At 38.8% G+C, this 20,056-nt stretch overlaps 2 protein-coding genes across 8 annotated transcripts in view; both read right to left on the bottom strand.

Annotated features, from left to right (window-relative positions):
* arb2a (ARB2 cotranscriptional regulator A) overlaps nt 1-1,235 on the bottom strand; it is a 161,480-nt gene extending 160,245 nt beyond the window's left edge. For 2 of the 3 annotated variants that reach the window (XM_081610588.1, XM_081610587.1), the window contains exons 1-3: nt 1,118-1,235; nt 443-583; nt 220-321 (exon numbers count right to left, since the gene is read on the bottom strand). In XM_081610588.1, the coding sequence (XP_081466714.1) occupies nt 220-321; nt 443-563 (223 nt within the window). In that variant the 5' untranslated portion in view covers nt 564-583; nt 1,118-1,235. The remainder of the gene's footprint in view (nt 1-219; nt 322-442; nt 584-1,117) is intronic. The other variant, XM_008418923.3, reaches the window with a different exon arrangement.
* Nucleotides 1,236-3,273: 2,038 nt separating this feature from the next.
* kiaa0825 (KIAA0825 ortholog) overlaps nt 3,274-20,056 on the bottom strand; it is a 129,811-nt gene continuing 113,028 nt past the window's right edge. For all 5 annotated transcript variants that reach the window (XM_081610581.1, XM_081610579.1, XM_081610580.1 and 2 more), the window contains one exon: nt 3,274-4,273. In XM_081610581.1, coding sequence (XP_081466707.1) covers nt 4,090-4,273 — 184 coding nt within the window. In that variant the 3' untranslated portion in view covers nt 3,274-4,089. The remainder of the gene's footprint in view (nt 4,274-20,056) is intronic.

The following is a 20,056-nucleotide window of genomic DNA, read 5'->3' as shown; positions in this document are numbered from 1 at the left end:
GTTGGCTTAAACAATGGTTTGTCTGTATTTTAATGAGATAACTGTCATGATATTGTGATAATTATCCATTTACTTCCCATGGATGTATAAGGTATTTAAAGTTTCTGCATTCAGTTTTATTGAACAGACCATCCTGCTAATTGAGCCTATTGTTTTAGTCTCTTTGGGTCGGTTCTGTACTACTACCTACTGCTCTACACAGTGAATAAATGTACTTACTTTCATTGAAGGCATATTCAAACTCCTCCAGTGTTTTAGGGAAGCTGAAAGGAGGTTCATCTTTCTTCATCAGTTCATCTAAATCTATTCTTGACAACAAATCTATAAGCAAAGAAACATGGGCGCTTAAGAAATAAGTTAGCACAAATTTAAAACTATTTAGTGACAGGGCAATATATGCTATCAACTCCAACCCAACCCCTCAGCGTAGTTGTTCATTCACCTTTGAGCGCAGTGGTTTTCTCCCTGTCCTCCTGGCCAGCGACCTGGGCCATGATGATCCACAGTAGGTACAAGACTGATGTGGCAGAAAAAAGATGAGAGAGCATAGGTCCGTCCCTCATACAGATCACTGAGAGGAAACCTGCCATGAGTCAGGGGAAAATATAGAGTAAAAGAAAAGAATATTTATGCTGGCTTTTGTATTACATGCATATGTGTAGCTGCTAGACACCGTCGTACTTATTGATACATATTAGTAATTGGGTCACTTATTGTCATATATACATGTATTTCTAATTAATTAGCCCAAGCATAAAAAACAAACACTTCTACTGTTTAGTAAGGACTACTCAGGCAGTTTCCACACGTGCAGCAACCAAGTTAATTATGCACACTCCGCGACATTTTTCTTATTTTCAAAACCGACCAAAGATTTAAACATTTATTCACGCCCACTAGGACAGACCCGTGACTTTGTCCACAGTAAACATCTGTTTGATGTTTCGCAGACTTAAAAAAAACAGCTGGTCTACATGGAACAACAGCGAACAGATACACTGAGATATATTCGTCTGTTTATTCACACATTCACTAAAACCAAACGTCATAGGGAGCTTTACAGAGCACCGGGCTGTTCACTGCAGATGCATGCATACTTTATGTTGAACTCACGCACCATATTTACTCAGCGACTGTCCTGTTCCTGCTGCTTCCTTCAAATTTCTGAAACAGGAAGGACTCTCAGCACAGCAGCAAGGAGCGCGTGAAGCTTCCGGGTTACCGGGGCAACGAACTGGAATGGATATTTAAAGAAACAGTAGCACAGCAGCAGCAGCTGTCGCGACGTGCTGGAACAGACAGCAGATACTGTGGCGGAAATAAACATATGCTGGACTTCAGGGTGTGCGCTGAGTTCTCTCTCCCCATCTTTTACAACGTAAAATTCAAATAACGTAATGCTGTCTATATAATGTTTAGATCTGTTTGTTTAGATCTAATGTTTAGACCCTTTACAACATTCATGTATCAGCAAAGGTTTGAACTTTTATTCAAGTATTTACCAGGTCTGGATAACAATAAGCGAGGGGGATTGGGGGGAGGAATAAATTGTGGCAAAATGTGCATTTGTTCATTTTCTCCTCTCATCCCTTCTCCATCCGTCCAGATACATACATGTATATTTAACAACTAAGGTTACATGTATCTGGATGTAGATACAAACCCTACATCCAAATGCTGTAGGCTTTGTATCCAACCTTTAGAGAAATATTGAAGGGGATTCATTGTACTCACTTTAAGGACTAAAAACTTGGTCAATCTAGCATGAAAAAGACATGAATTGCATATAGCAACTTTGTAGCTTTTATATTCTGTAATTCTGTAAGCAAATATTTTCAGTACTGTAACTCTGAGTCTGAAACGGGTGTTATAATATGTAATGTTAACAACATATTTCTCTGTTGTATAACTGTGTGAATGACTTCTTCGTTGGGATCTTTAAGAGAAGTTTTTATGAGTGGCAATAGACGAATCAAAAACAAAAAAAAAGAAATCTGCAAGTCTTTTGTGTTTTCGCTGTCCAAGCAGCCAAAACACTTGGCTGAAAGCTGTGTGCTTTGTGCACTGATAAAAAAAAAACTACTTTTGTGAATAAAAATCAAAATGGAATTTTTAATTAAAACCACATAAAAGCAAGAGTAAAGTTATTTTTGTTAGTTGGACCAGGAATCTTTGTTTATAGGTAAAGAAAAGTATTCAATGACAAAACTCACAACAAATCAAAACCAAACAAAAGCAAGACAATACTTGCAATAATCATTACAATACTACTGAATTGTCTGTTTGAAATATGGCAGTTGTCGATCAGTTGTTTTGCTGGTATTTTCCAGAAAGTGCGGAACTTGGAATCTGACAAACCACAACCAAACTTGAACACTTGAAAATCAGTGCAACAAAAACCAAGATGTTTTCATCATGCAGTATTTATATACAGACTGAAATGTAATATTCGACCTCTGTCAGACTGAACGAAAAGAATCTGTGAATAGCAGTTTTCAAACTTTACCAGAGATTCTCATTTGGATTTAGGTCTGGACTTTAACTGGTTCATTTAAAGACATGACTAATTTTTGATTTACTATTGCTTTTCAGTTTCAGTCTCATGTGGCAACATGACTTTTTATGGGTTTCTTTCAGCAATGAGTCTTTCCCATGAAGGCCAGATTTATCAAAGATACAATTATTTAAGTTATAATTTGTCCTTTCAACAGATTGTCTCACCTGAGCTGTAGATCTCTGCAGCTCCTTCAGAGTTACCTCTTGGCTCTCCTTACCCAGCCTGTTCGTTGAGGTGCACACCCACGTCTTTGTGTTTTTGCTGTGCCAAAATCCGGATGAAGGTTATTGTTATCACATAACCCTGCTTTAAACATCTCCACAGCAGCTTCCTATGAAACAACTGTGACCTTACTGACATGTACAGTACTTACTGACAGGTAGGAAGAAAGTGAAGATCAAAAGTTAGGTTTTGTGTATTTTAAGCAGAAAACCGTTACAAAACAGTTTAGTTAAGACTTTTCACAACAACCACCAAACAAGTTTTATTATTGCATGACAAATAAGATCTATACAGACACAAGAATGGTTTTACCATTTTATATATTCCCAGAGTTAAATCCAGATTTGGTCTCTGTAGTGGTCCCCCGCTTTTCATTGTAATATCTCTACATTTACTTTTAATGTTTTTATAGCAACATATTTTTCAGTAGCAATAGTTATTTTCATAAAGTAGCATTTAAAATTATTGTTTTATTCAGAGTAAAGAAAAGGAGCAATTGTTTTCTTTTTTATTTGAAAATTAGACATTACACCATTAAAACGATAATCCAATATACAAAAATTACATCACAGAGATGAAACTGTTTTATCTAAAAAACATAACTATCCTTACTGAAGTACAATTGTGGCTGTATTTTAATGTGTAACATTTTACCTACAGTGCTTCACATAAGTAAAAAAATATAGACACATTTAGAAAAATATAATAAGCAATCATTGTACATGTTAATATTTTTCGAGTTTCCACTAAATGCTGACTGATAATTTACGGTGTGGCAGATTTCTGGAACACATCAAAAAAATCAAAACAGGTGATATTTTGCTTCCAAACTATATTGTTTGATGTTTTCTTAAAAGAAAGCAAAAGAAAGCATGCTGAAACTACTCTTCCCACCCACACTGTCTTAAAACACATCAGCTACCTACGGTGATCACACAGTCCTATCTTGTCCCAGACAAACAAATCGCAACTCTTTATTTCCCGGAACTGGTTTCTGCAGATGTGCTCCAAAAAGATGAAAACGCACCTGATGCAGCGTTGAATGACATAGAGGATTTGTCTCAGGTGTGTGCAGACAGAGGAAGGCACCAGCTCGTGCTTTTTTTTTTTTTTGTTTTGTTTTTAGTGGGCGTTTTTTTTTACATGTTTTTGTGCACAAACATGCAAATTTCCAGTACATGCACAGGCCAACATATTCCCACAAATGTGTGAACAGGGGTGCACGTACATGTCCACAAACAACCACCTTGAGAGCGCCAAGAGAATATAAAAAAATTACTACATAATAAAAACTCCAACTGTATGCACTGTTATTGAGCAGTACTTTTATCGCAGGGCTCTGCTTCCCCCTGGGTCTGATTTGTTGGTGTCTCATCAGTTCCAGAGGCATCTTGTGGTCCCGCGTTGCAACAGCAAACAAAAAAGGCTTTCTGAAGTTCTTCCACCATTGCTCTCTCTCCATCTTCCAGCTCTGCATCCTCCTGCATATCCCACCTGGAGAGCAAGGAGACACAACAACAACAACAGCTGTTATTTTTCAGCAAACAGTTCTGAGGGTTAAATGAAAAACCACATTCAGCAAAATCTTCTGAGTTTGACTCCTATATGTTGTGTTTTGACGCATTAGGACTTTGCCAACATATTCAGTAAGCTCCCAACCAAATTGGTGTTATCTTTCTATATCGCGCCTTTAAATATATCTCACAACCATGAGGCACCACATGCCTGATTTAGACTCAAACTAAACATCTATCCAAAACTCATTTTGGTGCCAGATTTTGTGTCGCCGATTTATGTTTGTATACCCAGAATATCTGTTCGACATATGTAAAATCTCAGATTGTAAACTCCGTGTTACCACACACATCGGTACAGAGAAGCTCTTGCATTTTAATGTTTTTTTTTTTTTTTTTTTTTTTGTTTTTTCTCTGACGAAACATTGTTGCTGACTAATAACACAAACCACACTTTGTTCTCAACTAGGACTCATTTTTTCCCTTTATGTTTGCAGTTTTAGTTGTGCCAAATTCTGCAGTCTTACACATGTGCACAAAACTAATTCAGAACATTAACTTGCATATTTTCCAACAGTCGAAAAGTTAAAAGAAAATATTTGCTACTGCCTCTCTTTCTACAGTGAGTTGCAAAGGTGCTCAAACCCCTTGGACTTTCTTAGTAAACACAGCAGGGAATTGTGAAGATGTTTTCATCAGGATTAGATTATGAGACAAGCCGGGATGTTTCATGGAGAACTGTTCAAATTCACTACCCAAAAAAAGGACAGAGTAGAAGGTCAACTCCTTGTTGTGAACTCCACCAATCTAGTATTTATTGAAGAGTAGAAAGGAGAAAGTTATTGGTAAAACAAAACTAACAAGTTCAATTTGTTACAAAAGAATGGAAAGTAGGGTGGAGGCTTACCTTCCAACAAGACAATGGATCTAAACAGTAAGCCAGATGTACAATAAAAAAGTTTAGCTTTGATCATAGCCTAACAATCTATTGATATGGCCTAGTCAAGGTCAATAATTTGAGATAATCTTTAAAAAGATTTGCAAATTGATATTCACAGATCTCCATCCGCTCTAACCGAATCTGAGCTGTTTTACAAAATAGGCAAATTTCTAGTTGATGCATAACAAAACTTCACCCAACCTTTATCAAAGTATAGATATAGGTTGCGTGAGGAAAGACAGCATGGTTTTATTTGTCAAAATCTTTGAAAACAACCACATCTCTGCATTCAAATTATTCATTACTTTATATTGGTCTTTCACAGTAAATCCCTGTAGTCTTACTGAAGGCGTGAGAAAATGTAGAAAACTCAATGTTTAAAAGTTAGTTTTTCAAGGCACTGTAGGTCAATGTTTTCTACAAATCTCTCTGATTTCTACCATGGACAAGTTATCATTCAGCATCTTCAGAGCAATCTCAGTTTGGGTAACAAAATTTTACAGAATGAATTGATGCGGCTTCATCCCGTTTAATCGCGTCTACAGTATGTCTTCCTTATACATTTTCTAATTCTTCAAGCTGCAGAGTTGGGTGGAGGGCTTCGATGTGAGGACATCAAAGTTAGTCTCGTAATTCACTCACAGTATTTCGATTGAATCCCTTGACGAGCGACTGTGGTCAATCAAATTCACGAGGATGGGCTGAGGGCCGTCTTTGAGCTGCCGCATTACACTGCCTCCACAAAAGAATTATATCTGTTCGACTGCAAATGATTGCATTTTCATTGCAATCTTTCCGTCCCCTTTTATCCTGCCCTGCCTCCATTCCGATTTCCCTCTACAGCCTCTGTGAAACATGTGCTATATATTTGTGCTTTGTAGATGTGTGTGAAGGGTACAGTGTATATAAGGTGGAGGGAGGGGGGGGGGGGGCATGAGATGAAGAACATCATATGTGTTCAATGCAAACTAACATTCAGAGCCTTTGAGGGAGTTCTAGTCTTTGCAACAGATTGTGTCTAGACCAATTGGACATCATCTTGGCTCATTTGAATGCAATTTAAGCAGAGTAATTGCCCTCCAAGAAGTGGGTCTCTTTAAGGGCGTGTGCATTCTTCTCTGCATGCTTAGGTCATAAATCTGTGTTTTGAAGGGTCATTTGTGTGTTAGTCACTTTTTTTACTCTGCCTTTCCAAAGTTTTCACATCTTTCAAAGTATTCGATCGTTTTTGAAGTGAAAAGAAAATTCTCCATTATTTTCAAATAAAATCGTAAAAATATGACATGCATTGGTTATTCTCTCAATTACAATTACAGCTGCAAGTCTTCCTGAGTTTTTACATACCAGATTTGCACATCAAGAGACCAACATGTTTGCCTGTTTTTCTTCCATAAGTTCCATCAGACTGAACGAAGAGTGTCAATAAACATTAGTTTCCAGTCTTCCCAGATATTTTCAGCTAGACATAGGTTAGACCAGATCATTTTAATACATGAACAGCTTGGCAGTCCAACAAACCATCACCATGTCACTCCCTCAACTTGAAACACCAACTTACTTCTAAACAGATCAGCCAATGCAGGGCTGTGACTACCTCACTATGTATGTCATGGGCATAAGAAAGACTAGATGTAAAAGCAGATTCTCCACAACTTTACCCCTGTCCATTGTGTTTCTTGTTTATGATGCTATTAGTTCCCTAATGGTCACTTTTTATATTAAGCCTACATCCCTCTGTTTACTTATAAGGTGTCATCTGAAGGCAATGGACTTTATTTACGGGTGTCGAAGAAAAGTGGACTGAAAATAAGCTCATACTGCACTTTTAAAATTTTCATTTGTCACAATTATGTGCCACTTTGTGTATGTCTGATACCAAAATCCAAGAGTTGGTGGCTGTAACATGACAAGATGCATAAATGTTCAAGTGGTGAGACTAACTCATCGATCCACAGAATGAGAAGATTGAAGAACAAAAAGGGAAATCACACAACTTGAAAAGAAGTTACACCTGATGTTTTTGTGAGTGACAAAGAATAAAATCAGTTCTACCGAATAACCATTATGAGATTCAAACACTCCCACATTCAGAACAATACAAATGTCACACGGCATGCAGAACGAGAGTAGCAATTGTACGAGGGAGAACAGAGAGCCAGAAGAATGGCACCCAATAAAAGAGGGAAAGAGGAAAAGAGAGAGAGGAGAGCGGAAGGAAGACAGGAAGGTACGGTAAAGGTTTTTCAATGTTTAATTTTCAAATAGGATTAAGCAGAATGACATTTAGCTGAAGGTTACATGCTCAGCATTGTCTTAGCTGATATTGATATGCAGGAGGCACCCTGCTTGTCACCGGGACAAACACTGTTGATGAATGAGAAGTCTTTCCCTAGGAAGGTGTTAAGTGCAAATTTGAAATGAGAGTGAGACAGAGGTGGAGAGAGAGGGGAAAAAAATAAAGAGAACACACACACACAAATCTGCTTACATACAAATAGAATTACCACAATAGTTGATGTAAACTGTCACTAGATAATGTTGGCAAAACTGTAAATGGTTGCGTAAGGTAAAAGGTTGCTGATTTGCCGGGACTGGTTGATCTCGTGGCTGAACCAAACACACAAGGCGCTTTGTTATGTGCATCTAATTTCAACAATCATGACACAACAACGCCTCTTAGAAATGCATAAGTAGGCTAAAGTTGACAGTAACTTCACTGTATTCTCATTTCGGCAACTTTTTCCCCGGAATTTACATCTTAATAAGGCGAGTCTTACCCTTTAATTCTTATGGGCTCTGCTCATTTCTCATGCATTAATACTGGAGCTGCTGACTTAGCTCTTCCTCTGAATACAGAATAGGACACACATATTAAGACTCATATATTTACAGGATTGATGCCACGAGAGATTGTCTCAGAGTGAGATGAGAAGGGCTGGTTCGCATCGGTTTCAGAGTGTGAGCTGTGCTAATCATAGGAAGGCTGCAGATATGAGATGGGCAGCATCCTTCCTGCTTCTTTTAGCTTGAAAATGTATTCGAGATCTTGCCGGAGATCAAGCAATAAAACAGTGCAGATAAAACCTCCACAAAGCTGTTTCTCTGAGTAACAAGGAACAAGAGAAGATGTAAACTCTAAGAAGTAAAAGAAGTACTGCTTGCACCGAACTCTGTGCAAGTGAGCAGAAAGACAGAGCTCTTAGATCACGAGTCTGTGGCCAGCGGTTTCTTTAGCAGCTGTCTGTGGTTTCTCTCAGTGTCGGGGTGTTTGTACCACTCTGGCTGCAGTGCCTGCTCTGCCACCGGGACCTCTGTTTGTTTAAAAAGGCGCGGCTGTCAAACAGAGAGCGCCACCGACAGCCAGACGCTCTGCTAAATGACTCTGACAGCAAGCTCTAATCAGAGGCTTTGCACATTGCCACAGGGCCTGGAGAATCCATCATAACCCAGGCCTAAATATTTAAAGCGCTAAACTTTCCAAAGGTCAGGCCTTTCCGTGGATGCCAGGGCGACATGTGTCAGTGAAGTGCACAGTGAAGTGGGAAGAGAAGCACATATCAACGGGGACACGTGGAGAAATACAGAGCCGGCTACATTCATTGGATAGATTATGGAGAATTCTGGGTTGCCCCTTCTGCACTTTCACTGTTCAGCTCACCCAGCGGGTTTTCTATTTTTTAAGAATTTAGGTATGGTAGCTGAGATTGGGCATTGAGCAAGGTCAAAGTTATGTCTGGTGAACAATTTCTGTGAATTTTCTCTCACATTTCTGCCAAAGGCAATCAGAATTTTACTAAAAATCTAAGGTGATTATTGACCAAACTGGTAAACTGACGTTAGTGTCTTCTTAGCTCTAGTTTTATGTTTCCACTGCTTAATGTTCAGATTGTGACCAGATCATTCTATTCTTATCAATTCTAAGATTTTACTTCACATGTTCATGTTTCTGATGCTTTTTCCTGAGGCATCTTGAGGCTTTTTACATATCTGTAATATAGTTGCCAATAGATGTGAGCACTGGCATTTAAATGTTTGAATTACACATTTGTCACCATGTTACAGACATCCTTTGGATTGTCAATCAAACTTTGAATTAGTGTTGCAGTTGAATTTGAAAGTACTTTCTCAGATTTAAATAATTCCTCAGTCATTTACATCACGGCCTAAAAGGCTACAACACGTAAAAGGCGTCTCAGAAAGAACACTCAGACTGACTCCGTCGTCTCCAGAAACATTACAAACAATACGTCAAGCCTCAGCTTAAAGCTATAACAATATCCGGCTTTCTGACAGCAGCGAGCAAGCAAAGACAAATGAACCTCCTCAGCTACGACAACCTGACCAGAACTGGTCTTCCAAACTCTGTGGTGATCTGTGGTGAGATCAGAGCTCAGAGCGTCTGATTATGAGTCAAAAGGTGAGAGCGGATAAATGTGGAAGTACAACATGTGGGCACAGATTGTCAGTGTGTGTTTAAACAGAATAAGACTAAGTAATTCATTACAATTCAGTTAGCATTTAGTTATATGGTTCTAAAGATTACACAACAAATTTTTTCAAAGTAAGTTCAAAAATGTAAATTAAAAGTTAGGGGGAAAAAATAAAACCACAAAAAAGAGCAATTAGATAATAATGGATGTTGTGGATCAGAATTTAGTTTATCCAAGACAACTGATGAGTTCACAATATAGGGCAGGAGGTCATTTCTTTTGATTCGGTTTCCAATGAGAAGCAAACATCCAATTCAATTTGGGTATGTGCCTGTGCGGGGCTATAAGCCAGAGGGAGATTGTAACTGACAGCCATTGGACAGCTGGCTGGATTTGAATATTGACGAGACAGAGACTTGACAGAAGGGATTATGCTCTACCTTCTGACTTACTAGCTGCAACACTGATCCATTGTATTGTCAGATCAACTCAGCATCAGATCTACAGTATGTCCGGGTGACGTGGTGTTGCCACTCAGTATTAGGCCCTACCTGGGATCCATCTCAATATAATCTCAATACAAAGTGATGTTCTGCTCAAAAGCTGCAGGACACTCGGTAACACAGCCAGGACAGAAATATGCAGTATCAAAGCAAATCTACGTCAAATGATGGAGGGACAAAAAATTCAATACACACAAAATAGACTGACCAACAGAGTTTGCATTACAAAACAAGAAAGAATGACAATAGCTGAGTCTGTACAGCTTGAAACTAATCTGATTCAAATATGGCTTTTTTTGAGTAAATATTTGAATAGGTCTGCTTTTGTGACTACATTTTAGAAAAAACAACAACTTTTATGGACTGATTTATTTATGACATTCAGCATTTCACAAAATCAGTTATGGCACAAATTTGGAGATGTCTGCATTTGTTATGTATTGCTTTTCCACCATTGATGCACACATTTTGCACCAAAACATATTTATCCCCAGGACACAAAACCTATGTCCATCCTGAATGTATTGATCTCTGGACATTTCCAACCTGCTTATACTTTAATACATTTGTTTTAATACATTTGTTAATAAAAACATTCAGGTATCTGGAAATTGACACAAAGAATGAACCATATTAAACTCTCCTCCTCATGTCTTGGTAGATTTTGTTAATTTTTATTTCATCGTGCTCTGTGAAGTGAAAGCTGGGGTAGCTTGTAAATTGCAGCTCTGAGGAAGAGCTGCATCTTTGAAGGTAGGGCTGGGTCCACCCAGGAGTTTTGCACAGCTGAATGGCTGCCATAGGAGAGGTATGTTGACAAGGGAGTAACAGTGCAACATCATAACTCATTAAAGTATATTTTGCATAATATTGCCCCTTTAACATAATGTAGTTTTCTGGAAATGTTGTATCTTCTATAGTATGCCAAAACCGTATTGCCTACGTTGTTGATTGAATAGATAATTGATTGGATGGGTGGATGTTATGTCACTGACAGAAGAAAAAAAAGCTGAAAGAATAAATATAAATGTGTTGGGATTGCCAAGAGGAAATGTTATATATGGTTTTTCAGAAAATTAGCAGACAATGAGTCACAGAGTCTGCAACTCATGGTGTGCAATTTTAGTAACCACCACCAGAATCTATTTCTGAACTCTCCCCACATGCTAAACTACTGGTAAACCTGTCCCCAAGGTCTTCAAGCATCACACGAACGAATCTGCACAATTGTGTTAACCATGTGCATTGATGTTTATGTTTGTGTATGTGCGAGCGTGCATGTCAAAGACGCTTTCTCAACCATATCAAACCGGTCTTGTCTCCCACCAAGCAGACATCCTCCCATCTCGAGGGCCGTCAAGAGCAGTCAAGTCATAGATGGCCTGATCAAAGGGCCTCGGACAGATCTGTGAAGGCCCTTTGAAAGGACATCCACAGTTACACAAACTGACACGCTTTTTCTTGCTCGAGCACAAACATGCATCTAGCCTCTGAGGCACGCATGCTCACATGCGCATGTACAGAGGGACTCACACGAACACAAGACTTCAAACGCAGCATGGTCTCAGGCTCCAAGTTCAAGCAATAATAAGCTAATCAGAAGGCACAGGCCGGCTTTTTCTTAAATCCTCAAATGAAATGTCCAAGTACAGACAGATGTAAAGAAAAAGAAGTAGAAATGGGGGGAATCATTTTAACTTTGCAATATTTTAACTGAAGTAATCTAAAAAAAATCTGACTGGATGGTGTAAGACATATCACAGATTCATAAGACAGTGGAAAAGACCCATAATTCAAGACATAATTCAAGATGTACAAGAGAGTCAGTACAGTGTGTGCTGTTGCAGCAGTAGAGTACGTGAAGTTTTTCTGTCTGTTGGACGGAATCGGCAAATACTTACATTTCAGTGGCTTGTAATTATTAACTGTGGAAGTTGTTATTGACTGTCCAGATTAGAACGTAGTAAGGAAGACTTTAGCCTGTCATAAATCCAAATCAGTTAAAGAAGGGATAACTAATCTACAAAGTAAAAGTAGGCATGGAACAGGAATAAGAATGAAATGACTAAGAGAATATAAAACATCAGAAAACATTTTGGGAAATCATACAACTATGACAACATTGAGGAATATTATTATAATATCAGTAGCAATTCATTTTCTCAGTTAAGGTTTAGCATCTTCTCAGCCACCAAATGCTACATAACGGGTGGGAATCAAGAGCAGTAAAAGTTCATCTAGCTAGCTAAATATAACATATGCAGAACACGGAAGCATATGTAATGACCTAGCTAATTGTGTTGTTTTACCATTGATATTGTTATTGCAATGAATATTGAGGCTTTGCTAAGTTGTGCAGCTCTACGGACAACACTCTTTAACAATACTCAAAGATTTTGCACTGAAATGGGCTGCAGAAGTGAGTTAATAACCAACCCATACAGAGAGTAATTTACCAAGACAGACAAATTCACTTTGCAATTAAACTAATTAAAAATTACACTAATCAACATTTATGATGCTGGATTGTGGTTGTTTTCAGAAGTAGAAGCTATCCTTTTGGGTAACTCTTTCTTATGCTTTTTTCCCCCAGTATGATCTGCATATTCAAACCTGTCATGCAATAAGCTTGTTTCCTTTTATAGCTCAGCCATTCCACACAGTGTAAAATATGCTAAAATAGTCCTTCAAAAAATCCTGCTTAGATAAACAATTAAGTTCAGTTTGTAGTTCTCCTTTTAATTTGTGTAATTTATCCCCACATATAAACATTTGAACTTTTAAGTTTGCAACTGTAACGAGACGACAAAATATTGAAAGGGTTTGAATACTTTACAGAGGCACTGTATGCTGTGGCTGTGGATGGATTACAGTGTGTGTTTTGTGGGTCAAAAACCCCTCGTCTCAGGCAGACACCTTTTTTTTTTTTAAATGATCTTTTTCTTTTAAAGACGTCAGAGTGTATGTCATGTGACCAAATATCTCAAATCCCTTTGCTTGGCTGCTTCTCGCTCCTAATTATTCTCTCTAGTCATCCAGGGGAAAGTTTGTGTAAATTTGCAGTGGCTTAATTACTGAATAATTTAGACCATGCTCCAAATTAATGTAGACATTTCCATATTAATATGTTTGCCTTCTGATTCAACATTTATTTGTACTGTGGACAGGAGGGTAGCAATTACTATGGCACGTCATAGCGGTTGTTCTGTTATTTCAGACATCATTATGCTGCTTGTCCACCGCAGTGTGACTGTGAGTACTTGTCTATAAGACACAGCTTGAGACATTCCTCAGATATGCTCACTGTTGCTCTGAGGCTAAGATCTTGCTCGGGGAGAAAAGAGTGAGGGGGCACTGCTCGTGTTTGACAAGGTGAGGTCCAATTTAGAACAGCTGCTGTTTTTGGACGCATTTTTATATGCAGGAAAAATGAGGACAACAGCAAGTATCCAAACACCTGCCAAGTCCACACACTGTCTCCTGGTCAGTGCAGCAGTGCAGGCACTGAGGTTTCTGTGTCCCAGAGGGTTGACAGTTCTTTGTTCCTTTTATCTTCCATCCTGACCCACCTCTCCCTCCACCTTGCCTCTCTCTTTGCTTGCCTCCGAGTCTCCCAACTGTTTGGCTCTTGTTAGGAGCTTGGCTTAACAGGTTGCCATCTTTCACTGAAACAGCAACCCCAGAAGAAGTTGTGACACTGAGAACTGTGGGCATGTGCAGGCACTTCGATGTGTGTGTGTGTGTGTGTGTGTGCGTGTGTGTGAAAGGGAGAGAAGGGGAGACTTTTCTTTCTTGAGCTACAGTAAATTATTACAGTGAGCCCCTTCGTTAGGAAAGCCAACAGTCTCTGCTGTGTCCTATGCCTCCCTGTCTGACACCACTTCCCAAGTTCCCTTCACATGAGGCAAAACAAATATTTCCATCAGGGAACAAAAACTGCCCTCCTATATAAATCTATTCATAAGGTTGAACATAAACAACTTGAAAAAGTAGATTTTTAACAACAAATGTCTCCAAACTTCATGGCATAAATCTTAAATGTAAATCCTTTTTTGAAAATATGTTGGCCTGATTGGTTGTGTAGTAAGTAAGTCGGGTATTTAACATTGGCAAATACCTGCTACCAAACCAACATTCCTGCAACGCTCCAAATTTTGTAGATGTTTCTAAAGCTGAAGTGGATGATGTCAACAATAGGACAATGACTTAAAAAAATGTGCAACGTTTCCCTTTCCCCGTTTTAAACGAGACAAACACCTTATACTATACTTTAAAAAAAATGAACTGGGAATTTTGTCAAATTAAAAACAGCTTTTGTCAAATTAAAACAGCTTAATTTTGATCCAACAACGTCAGGTGTCTCAGACAGCTGAATATAAAAGGGTTCAAACTTTGCAGCATCAAAGTAAGTCCAAACATTAATCCAAAGAACGATCTCACCAGCCCTGTAGTCTTTAAATGGTTTGGCCAAAGTCCAGAATTAAATCTTCCCAAAAATCTGTGGGCTCACCCTAATAAGACAATGCACTACTGTCCTCAAAATCTGGCAGATTTGAAGTACCAACTTTTTTTATTATGTTCTTTTTCCCCAATTAGATTTATTTGTTTTTAGATTGAACCGCAGAAGACATGTGAAATTAAAAATGTACAAAACACTTCCACATAAACCTGGCATTGTAACGCAAACATTATAGATCCATGGTAGATGTTTTGCATCCACACGGCTAAAATGCTGCCTACAGGAGGACCACCTTTCCTCAAATCATCAACCATCCTGTAAAGTCCCGGTGAAACCACAACTCTTCATTCCACCCTCTGTTGGCACCAGGTGATCTGTACATCCACAGGTTTCTTTAAAGAACAAATATGAAAGCCTGCCAGAACACACAACCTGCCTCCGTGCCTTCTGTCTGTATTTGGGTCTCTTCCTTTAAACCTTGTCACCAAATGCATAAAATATAACCTATGAATTAATGAACAAAGACGATGCAGATAGTCTTTAGATTTTGCCCTCCTCACACACACGAGCGCAAACACAGAGAACAAGAATTCCCTCATCCAAGCTCCCCACTGAACAGCCTACAGAGGAGGAAAAAAGTTATTTGTTGTTACTTCACCTCAGTGAGCTAGCAGGAAATAATCTATGACTTATTCAAGACTTTCTCTTTGTCATGTGTGCATATATCAAGTGGAAACTCTGCTAAAGAGTGGTGAGGCTTGAGAAGCTGCAAAAGTGACAAAACTTAAGTTTTTCAGCCTACCTGTCTATAATTTTCAAGCCGCTACAAATAAACTTCCTATTTCAGCATTTTTTTTTTTTTTTTTTTTTTACTCATGAAAATTTGTGCCTTGGCTTTGTTGGGTACATTCCTGGTGTGGTTGATTTAACTTTGATATTGTAACAGTTCAAGTAATAGCATAAACTGACTAAAGCAGATGTAGCAGTAAAACACATTACTTTGTTTTATTTAAACATTTTTAGAGGTTTACTGTCAAAAATAGCTCCCTAGGAACCGGTAAGAAAGAGAGGGGCTAAACTGAATATTTCAGAAAAGGCTGATCTTCTTGTATTTTTACACAAAACTATCTCTCAGATTCAACAGAGAATGGTTACAAAAAAGACCGAGGTGTGTGAAATACCATCTCTGAATTCAAGTCAAGGACCACACCAGGTGCCACTGCTGTCAGCTAAGAATTGAAACTTACTGGTGAATTGGACCAGTATTGTCCAATTCTTATTGGAAATACTTTAAAATACTGGTTGGAAAATTTAGTTTTTTGCCCTGCACATTTACAGAAATATTGTACTGCCTGCCTGTTTCTTCGGGTTTGGCTAAAGTACGTTGTGCCATGATTCTGTCTGGGGCAGTGCATTTATTTCTTTGCCTTCACTACAATACATTATACTGTTTCTTTCTTCTTTAAAGCAAATCCTGCCAAGCAATTCCTAAGCAACCATTTTTATATTAGAAAACAAAACATATTTGATTGAAACTGCAGACAAATTTTCATCACTTACAGCCACCAGTTGGCCATACTGTAAATGTAAGTGTAAAGGCTCCATTCATAATGACATTATTAGCTATGGCTCCTGTGGTTTTACAGTTGCCTGTGCCTGCAATGAGCTGATTAGTCCATGTGGAAATGATCTTACCTTTCTGTGTGTGTGTGTGTGTGTGCGTGGGGGTGTGTGTGTGTGGGTGTGCGTGTGTGCGTGTACGTGTGTGCGCGTGTGTATTGGCGTGCACATGCATGTGTGTTGTATATGGCTGGGGGTGCTCTGTTATTGTCTATCAGATGAGGGCCTTGTTCTTTTACCATTTCAAACAGTTCAATTTCTACCATGCTAATGGCATTTTTAGGGGGTTAAGGAGATAAATAAATTCGTGCTGTCAACTCATTTAAAATCAAATGCCACTTAATTATAGCTGTATGTGTTTTCAAACACTTTGCATAATTTATTGTTCAGCTCCATCCTAATCTCCCGATCCTTATCGTGTCTGCCCTATTTTACCTTCTATGTCCTTATAATAAAATCATAATGCACCCTCTTTCAGTTTCTCTTTCTGCTTTTTACTGCCAACAGCAGTGTGGAAGAGATAAGGAGGGCGATGAAAAGATGTTTCTTTTTTTCTTTTTTTTTTAAGTTATGCCTCACCTTGTAGGGATTTGATGTAAAGGTCTATTGTCAGCTCAGGAGAGCACAGTGTGTCTGCTCTCTTACACACAGCCCTCTGGCAGTTTTGCATTTCTTACAAAACAAAATACAAACAGTGACAAAGTCTATGAAAGGAACAGCGCAACATCATGATTCACAATCCGCTTGTAGGCTTACCTATCAGGAAAACAAATGCAAGCATGACATCCCGATTAGATTTTGCTTTGCCTTCATCCGCATGATTGTCATGAAGCTTCTGCTGTTTAGCATTCGTACTACACAGGTATTTCCTCTCAGTTCTTTAAAGCTTGTATCGACAAAATTAGATAATCGAACAATCAAATTTCGGAAGAGGAATGATAGATGGTTTGAAAACAATTTAACAAACCAATCTGCAGGATGCATTTGTATTCAGCATCGCTGAGTCAATTTGTTGTTTTATTTCATCTATCGCTGACAGTTGCTTGGAGTATGTTTCAACTTGGCTTGCATGTCTAGGCCCTATGAAGACATTTGACCTGAGCTGTACTGATGTACTTCTGACTGTTTCCAGCTTTTACCTTGCTGGAAGGTATGCCCCGATTCCTGCCTTAAGTATTTTGTCTCTAATGGTTCTTTCCCTTAAGCTGCCTGCATTCAACTCCATTCAAATACATTCATTCTTGACTAGCTTTTATGTCCTTGATGGAAAAAAACATCCCCACAACAAGAGCTTCTCTCGTATATAAGCTTTTTCTCTTTAAATGGCATTTGGCAGATTTTTCTTTCTTTCAACAATGACGTGTTTCTTTCCAGTATTTCATATGGCCAAATTTTTAAAGTGCGGGAACAATATTTGCCATGTGAACAGAATTTACCACCTGAGCTGTGGATCTCTGCAGCTCCTCTAGAGTTACCACGGGCCCAAGGTCGATTCTTTCATTAATGCTCTCTGTCAAGGTGTCTTTTTATTTAATAATAAAGTATGTGCACACAACGCTTATTTTATTTAGCATTCTGAGAGGAGGAGAAGCAGACCACACTTCCAAGAGGTATATTTGTGATATTTTCTTTTGTGTTGGCCTTTCACAGGAAGAACTTTCATAGTACATTGGACTTTGTGGCTGTACCATGAAAATCTGTAAAACTATTTAATGGTATGGATGTTTTTGCAATATGCGGCACATTGCAAAGACAAAAATGCATTGACTGAGTTATCAATGCAAAATGTAAAGGAAGCACACGCCAGCTACTCATTTGCAGCTCTTATTGCTTTGTATTCACAGGGCATTATGTGTTGTATAGCTGCAGCTGCTGAAGGGAGTGGTATAGCAATTGCCCTGCACAGACTGGATCATAAGCCAGATGTGATTCTTTAATCAGTGAATTTGGAAAGATTATTCAACAAAGTACAGCAAGCAAAACTATTGTTGAAGCGTGTAAATGGAGCGAGAAACATTAGCAAATTCATAAACAACCAATAAAGAAAACAAAAACAGACTTAGGCTGGTACTGATTTTAAAAAAAAAGAAAAAAAAAAGGTTCTTATGTGGGATTTTATTGAGTAAAGTCACACACACAAAAGGATGGTATACTAACTTAGATCAGGATGCTGTATCCTGAATTTAATGTCAGAAGTTCTGGCATTTTGTTTCCAATAAAAGCTGAACTTGCTCATGCTCCTGATGTAAGGCCACACAAATTTTGCAAAGCCCTATCGATCTCTAACAAGGAATATCAGTAAACATAAAACGGAAAGGAATTACCTTGCCTACCTAACAAACTGTGCACAAGGCTAACTGTGTCACACAGCCAGTGTTTTCACATAAGCGGTAGCTAACCAGGTAATTGATGGGAGGAGCATGCAGTTGTGAATCCTCTCTGCTGCCCTTCCATCCTGGGCCAGTCAATGGACCAGACAGGCAGAGGCTTAGTATATCACTGAGGTGCACAGCAGACAGATACAAGTCAATAGAGGGATGCTGCTTCTGAATATTCACTCAAGTGTTCAGTGGTGGGCTGAATATGAATTAGCACAGATAAGTTTAGTCAAAACTTTCATTGAGGCTTTATAAGGAATTTCTAGAAGAAATTAGGTGTGGGGAAGAAATAGTTATGCTAATGAAAGTGTTGGCAAAAGTAAGTTAGAGCGACTTCGCGGGTAGGTCACATTTACTCCAACAACCAATGGGACACAGTCAGTGGGGGGTTTACAGCCAAGAATTCACAGCAGATAAACTAATTTAGTTTACAGTACAAACTTCAGATGGACACCTCCATAGATAATTACAATAAGTATATTGTTTAGCCTTAGAAAACCATCCATCATATATAGTGCAGCCCTTCCAAACACACTCCCCATGGAGAAGCATAAAGATATTGCTATCGAGTTTTCAAAATGTCAGGGCTATGGAAACCATTGTGCAATTACATAATGATTATTGCAAAAAAAAAAACTTTCTCGCCCTCACTCAGCGTGGCTGTAATATGCAATGGATGGCCATGGGGGTTCATTAGTGAGAACAGGCTGCTGTTGAAAAGCTCCAGTTTCACCTCTGATCCCGCCTAATGTGATTTGGACTCGAGATTGGTAGTGGAGAGATTAGATGCCGGCTCACCTCAGGGTGGGAACCGGAGAAGAAGACATACATCAATGTTGTTTGTGTTCAAAATCAAATGTCTTCGCACCTCTAATTTTCTCTGAAGTCTCTGCAACAAAAAAAAAAAAAAAAAGAACTGTCTTGAAGGAATTTATAGTTTAATTTGTTTGGCGGCAACAGAAAATTGGTGGGCTGGTTTGTTACACTCAAACTTACTAGACCACTGTTTGAACGATATGGTTTCGTCTTCCAATTCGACATATCAGCTCGCTTGTTTTGGACTCAAAGAGTTAGCTACAGATGACAACTGGGTTAGCATTCGCCTCTTATTACCTCAGGTTGACCCCAACAGCCCGAGCTGCCAGTTGTAATGTCAACCTACTTCCTTTCAATTCCTTTCCATTAGTTTCCCACTCTGTCCAGCTTTGTTCATATAGCCACTGTTTTACCTTCTCCATCATGTCTCTTACTTCTGCACTTTACCTCATCCTCCTTTCCCTGCTCATTAGGTCATACTTGTGGTGATTTGTCAGAGTGGCTGTGTTGATTAATAGGCCGACAAAGCCCCTATATTAGGGGGCTGTCAGCGGGGCTCCAGAATGCCAGAGCGGTCCTGCTGAGCCCTCCTCACCACCCAGGTGGCCCCATTTGGG

The sequence above is a fragment of the Poecilia reticulata genome, chromosome 9 (genome assembly GCF_904066995.2).
Source record: "Poecilia reticulata chromosome 9, P_reticulata-male-v2, whole genome shotgun sequence".
Lineage (NCBI taxonomy): Eukaryota > Metazoa > Chordata > Actinopteri > Cyprinodontiformes > Poeciliidae > Poecilia > Poecilia reticulata.
This window is presented reverse-complemented; position numbering and strand designations above follow the sequence as displayed.